Source organism: Fusarium oxysporum, chromosome 6, assembly GCF_000149955.1.
Source record: "Fusarium oxysporum f. sp. lycopersici 4287 chromosome 6, whole genome shotgun sequence".
Taxonomy (NCBI): Eukaryota; Fungi; Ascomycota; class Sordariomycetes; order Hypocreales; family Nectriaceae; genus Fusarium; species Fusarium oxysporum.
In genome coordinates this window covers 2,169,313-2,175,332 of record NC_030991.1, presented here as the reverse complement: position 1 = coordinate 2,175,332, position 6,020 = coordinate 2,169,313, and the positions used below count along the sequence as shown (strand labels likewise).

The following is a 6,020-nucleotide window of genomic DNA, read 5'->3' as shown; positions in this document are numbered from 1 at the left end:
GTAATGCGCCCGCGGGAACTGCCACAAGCTGGCCTCCCGCAAGGGTCACCACTATCGCCGATACTGTTCCTGTTCTTCAATTCAGACTTAGTGCAGAGCAGGATAGACTCGAACGGAGGCTCGATTGCGTTTGTCGACGACTACTTAGCCTGGGTCACAGGTCCGACGGCCGAAGACAACAGAGAGGGCATTCAGGCCATCATCGACCGTGCACTGGACTGGGAAAGACGCAGCGGAGCGACATTTGAGTGCGACAAGACGACCATCGTGCACTTTACCCGCGTCATCGACCGTACCAGCCGCATACCGTTCACGATCAAGGGAGATGTGATCAAGCCGAAGCGGAAGGCCAAAATTCTGGGCGTCATCATGGATGCAGGACTAAGATTCAAGAAACACATCGCTGAAGCGGCCACCAGAGGTCTCACGGCGGCCATGTGTCTGAGAAGTCTGAGGATGCTATCTCCACGCACGGCTAGGCAGCTGTTTACGGCGACCGTCGCTCCGGCGATGGACTACGCTTCGGTCGTGTGGTCGCATGCACGAAACGAAAGAGCACTGAGCTGGTTCAACAGGGCTCAGAAGATAGGAGTACGAGCCATCACGGGTGCTTTCCGGACAGTCGCGACAGCAGTGATGGAGGCAGAAGCCAACATACAGACGGTATGCGAGCGACATGCTCAAGCAGGCATGCAGATGTACATCAACATCAAGACGGTGCCAAAAACGCACCCGCTAGCAGCCTTCAAAGTGTCGGCGAGTCGAAGATACATGTCACCGTTGAAGAAGCTGGCGCTTGCGTATGAAGGCAGCGGAACGGAGCGGATGGAAACGATTGAGGCCTATGCGGTACCACCGTGGTACAACCGGGTGCCGCTTGTACGCGAGGCCGATCGTGAAGCGGCGAAAATAGCTGCAAAGAACGTCAACGACATTGCCATTGCGACCAGTGCTTCCGACAGGGGAGGTCTAGTGGGTATGGGCGGCATCGTGGCCCAAAGATCGCCTGGTCAAACAGACAGGATAGTGGCCAGGTACTCGGCCACGCTCGGGTCACGAGACGATCAGAACCCGTACACCGCCGAGCTGGAGGCGATAGCGATGGCATTGCGATGCATGCCGGATGGTCTACAATGTCGAAAGCTTACGGCGCTGTCAAGTAGCCAGTCGTCACTCAAGGCGATTGCCCGACCGCAACAGCAATCAGGCCAGACCTCCATCCGTCAGATCTACGAGCACATCGAGCGACTGAAAAAGGGAAACAATAGAGTCAAGAGGATCTGGGTACCATCCAGAGACGATGACCTCAGCATGAGTCGTGAAACAAAGAGACAAGCCAAGAAGGCTACCAGAGCGGGATGCACGCCGCAATCGCTACCGTACCAGGCCCGCTCCACGCGGCTCAGGCTGGCAGTGTCGCAGCTGCATCAGCAACGGAAACTACCCAACAATGTAGGCAACTACTCCAAACGGATAGATCGGGCCCTACCAGGCAAACATACGCAAGCACTATACGACATTTGCAAGAGACGAGAAGCCGGAGTGCTCTCGCAGCTCCGCACGGGAATGGCGAAGATCAACAGCTACCTCAACAAGATCGGGGCCGCAGAGTCGGACATGTGTGAATGTGGATGTGGACCAGAGACAATGGAGCATTTTCTGTTCCGATGCACAAGATGGGAAGCAGGGCGTGAAGCCATGCGTCGAGTAGGACAAAACATGATGGGCAACCTTTCCTTCTTTCTAGGTGGAAAGTCGGCGTCAGACGGAGCAAAGTAGAGGTGTTAGAAAATCCGGGAATCCCCCTTCCCTTCAGGATTCAGACTGTTAGTCTGAAAGTCCTAGATTTAAAGTTTAAAGTCCTAGATACAATTATCTAGAGATATAAACCCGAGAATAACTCTCAGCTCAATAAGAAACAACCAAGTTTTACAAAAAAAAAAAAAAAAAACATTTTCACCTAGCACTACTGCGCAATATAAACAATAACCTGGAGGCGGTGCGAGCGACAGTCAAATTTGCGATGGCGACAGGAAGATTGAGCCAGGAAGGAGTTTGAGAAGGAGAAAACAAATGACTACTAATATTAACATCACAGCTGATTACTAACAACAAACAGCCTCAAGTTGACAGACCATGCTTCAGCTGCTGAAGATAGGATGCTGAACACTTGGAGATGGTATTGGTTGGCCTTCAAGCAGGTCTGTCAAGCAGAGTTCAAGCAAACGGGGCTAGAAAAGTAAGAACTGGAAGAGCAGTAGGGCTTTCTTTTGTGTAGAATGGACGAAAAGCGGGGAATACGTGAATAGCTTAGCGTAGCCACAGGCCCTATGAGGTCCGTTCTCCCGGGCGTAATAAATACTACTACTACTACTACGAGGGTGTGGGGACAGGTGGTGTTAGATACGCATGAATACGATGGGGTGAGTGTATCCAAGTGTGTACCAGAATGTTGTGATGTTATTGATCGTCGACTTGATTCTTTGATCAGTCTGTCAAAGAGGGGTGAAACCCCTCTTTTGGATACAAGAATAATATTGCAATAAGGGAAGTGGAGCCCATTCCTGTTGGATTAGTGATAGCGCCTCGATAAAAGAAACATGTATTTTGTGGGTCCCCGGATATATCAATACCGGGTAGCGGGGAAAACACCAAAAAAGGACAGAACAGAGACAGAAGCTCCTGGGGACTAGATTGATCCTCAAGTGTGAAAATTAATCCTATTTTAATTGGATATTAACCCTACTCGCGTATCTAACAATTCCCAAGCCGCCAATCTAACAGGTGGCTTCGTCAGGCAACTCGAAACGCGACGGACGCAAGAACTTTAAGGTACGCGTTGGGCGGGAGTGGGTCAACCAGGGGTTACAATACCAGCAATGATTGGTCAGTGCTTCAATCCAAATGAATCCAGATATCCAAATAAATTCGGCTCCCGCAATTTGATTTGATTTGAGTTCATTTCGACTCGATTTGATTTGATTTGATTTGGATTTATTTGGATTTATTTGATTTCATTTATTTGTTGACAAGCCTGATAGGAGCTTTTGCCTCCGAAGAAAATTCATGATTACCGGTATGCCGGCGCTTAGTACATGATTCATGGAAAGTCCCACGTTCTGAAGTATCCATTTGCTATTATTGCGAACGATTGAGGTTGTTGAGATGTCAAATCGCGTTGTTGTCGTTGACGCGAAGCTGAGGTTTTGTTCACGGACTTTTGGACCCTAATTTTTACACTGTCTCTGCTTTGTTATATCGGATCCGCTCGACCCGAGATCTATTCTCTTCATTTATATTATCGAGCATGGCCAGTGGCAGCAGAACACAAATCAGAAATACAGCCAGTGGCAAAAGTGAAACCATCGATCCATCATCATTCAACATAACCCGTACGGACGAAAGGGTAGTGTGTTTAAGTTGTCGTGCATGTCGATGTCACTAAGGAGGGTGCGTGCTGTCAGCGCGCGCTGAGAGCAGTATCTGTCGAAGCCACTGCGCATTGAGATGGTGAATTTTGACTCGGAGCAGCCTGGGCTGATGCCAGACTTTGTTGACTTTTGTGAAAATGAACAAGACGATAGCCTGAAACTGCCAACTGTAGCGTTCATAGACACTGAGGTGTCGTTTCTAGATGCTTTGCGTCTGGCAGCCCGGACCGTTGCATTAAGTGGTGCGCTGATGCTGTAACGTTTTGCGAGGTCCAGCCCTCGAAAGGAACTAGACGTGGCCTTCACCACGGTGACATTATTGGGGACTCCATTATGTGACTGTAATGAAACAATCTGAGCCACGATATTGTCATCCAGCGGCAAAGTCTTCTTGAAAAAACAGACCTGATAGTTGCGGCCAGAGTTGTTGTCCCAATACTCTTGGCCATTGACCGTGTAGCGTACGCACAAGTAGGCAATTTTGGATTCGAGATTGACAATGTCGGAGAGCTCAATGGTGAAGACGAAAAAGTCGTAGCCCGAAGGTGCTTCTCCTGAGGCGTTTCCATCGCTGTATGCTGCGGCGACGTCCGAGATCGTCTTCCAGTTGTCAAACGTGAAGCGACAGGTAACTGACTTTCGAAATGCCACATCCCGGACAGCCACCAAACCTTGCATGGAATTTTGGTCGTCTAATAACCTCAATTTCTTGATATACACGAATTGAGACTCGCGCGATCCGCTCTGTCGCGGGAAGTTTGGCGTAACCATCTCCCACCGACCCGCTACATCTTGTCGGGACATGGGACGTTCCCTGCTGTTCTTATCAACTTGACCAAACTGTGACCCAGCGCTGATAGAAAGGGGACAATCCAGTCGAAAGAAATTGAGAGTCTCTTCCAAGTGGCTGTGGAAGCTAACCGACTTTGTGGCGGTGGGACTGGTTGGCATGCTGGCAGTGCGCTGACGAAATGGCGGACGTAGTATGGGCCGGACCAACTCACCAGACATTTTGCGAATTGCCCGCTGTTTGCTTTGTTGCCAGTCCTCTGTTTCGTCTTCAGATTCAGTAAGGACTGCATCATCGGAGTCGTGAGGGGTATCACAGGGTGCTCTTAGATCTGCCACAATATCTGAAGGGGGCGGCGTCACGGATGATTCATGCGTCCGAGATTCCCTCAGCCCTTGGAGGAGAATCTTGGTGGATTGGTTCTCAGATTGTTGGGGTTTCGTTTGCAAAGACCATGGTACATCCAAATGTACTGTCTCAGATGGCGGGGAGCATGGAGATGGTTTCAATGGACGGGTATATGGCATTTTTGGATCAAGTACAGGGAGATGTGGGTAAGCGCTCAAAGTGGGAACGGTGTGAAGGCTGGAATAGTATCGCTGAGTGGTGCCGACGTGACCGACGGTGGGAATGCGACAGCTGCAGAATCAAATGGTGCCAAGCGCTCAATTATAGCAATATTAGCTGTAAAGAGGTTAAACTTTTTGGTTCTTAGAATATGATGAGGCTGAGGGGAAGCGGTGCAAGATAGCAATTGGTGACACAAATGTGGAGGTACGCTAAAACATCGAAAGTTTTCTATGCATCTCTTCTCTCGGTGTACATTCGCCAGGGAGAAAGCCATGGGCGCACGCCAGGGCATCGGTCGTTTAAGAAAACATACACGCATGCATGATTTATTCTCCCCTGATGCTTGCACCGGTCGAGACCCCGCATCATGTCACTTTTAGCTATCACAGCCACGAGGTAACTCGTACTGTCGCGTGGTGGCGTGATGGAAGACGGGCACTTCCGTTGCATCAGTTGTGGGACCTTTAATAGGTGAGCACTAGCTATCATTCTCGCAGCCATGGCTCAGTACGAAGTTCAAATCAAGTAGAGGACGCCCGGAGCTGTGGATAAAACAAGGTGAGATAAGATCAATTGCATATGCATATTTCGATCTGTATATTTTTCTCCACAAATGTCACCATACCTGAAGCCTTGACCGCCCACTTTTTGTTAGCATTGATAGTAGATTGTAATGGCCGATGCCACATGGCTTCCATCTCGCCCTATAATTCGCCATGGAGGTCGTCCGCAATCTAGACCCCAAACCCCGCACGCCCCTTAAAGCCTTATCGCCGAATTGCTGGTAAATCCTACAGTACATAGTAGATACAAAGTCTGTAGCTTAGTCCCTGCAGGGTTTCCCTTGCCAACTGCCCCAGTCTAGACCTAGAGGCGGGATTCAACCCCCCCTGTAACCCATTCGTCATATGTATCGTATGACGTACACAAGTACCGGCTCAGACCCTTGGACAAAAAACTATGGATCAGCATCAATAAGATGCTGATGATTGGCTGAAACAAGCGTGGCTGAAAAGGTCCAGAACTTGAGCCCATCGTTCGATCGTGCGATTCGGAACCCCTGCGAATACATCGGAGTGGGGTAGGACAGGGTAGCATCCCGTCCTGGGCCGCCCATGGGCCTTCCCCGTGACTCGGCAATCGCCGTTCTAATCAGCCCATACTTTCACCAAGGACTAAGTTGCTGCCGGATAGTGTTATTCCCGGCATCCAGAAATACTTCAACTCAA

General features: G+C 49.8%; 1 protein-coding gene across 1 annotated transcript; it reads right to left on the bottom strand.

Moving 5' to 3' along the window:
- Nucleotides 1–3,441: 3,441 nt before the first annotated feature.
- On the bottom strand, nt 3,442–4,748 carry FOXG_07336 (uncharacterized protein; the record flags this gene model as incomplete). Its single annotated transcript, XM_018385930.1, has 2 exons — nt 3,442–3,591; nt 3,837–4,748. 2 exons carry the CDS (start codon nt 4,746–4,748, stop codon nt 3,442–3,444), a joined length of 1,062 nt encoding a protein of 353 aa, XP_018244708.1.
- Nucleotides 4,749–6,020: the final 1,272 nt, after the last annotated feature.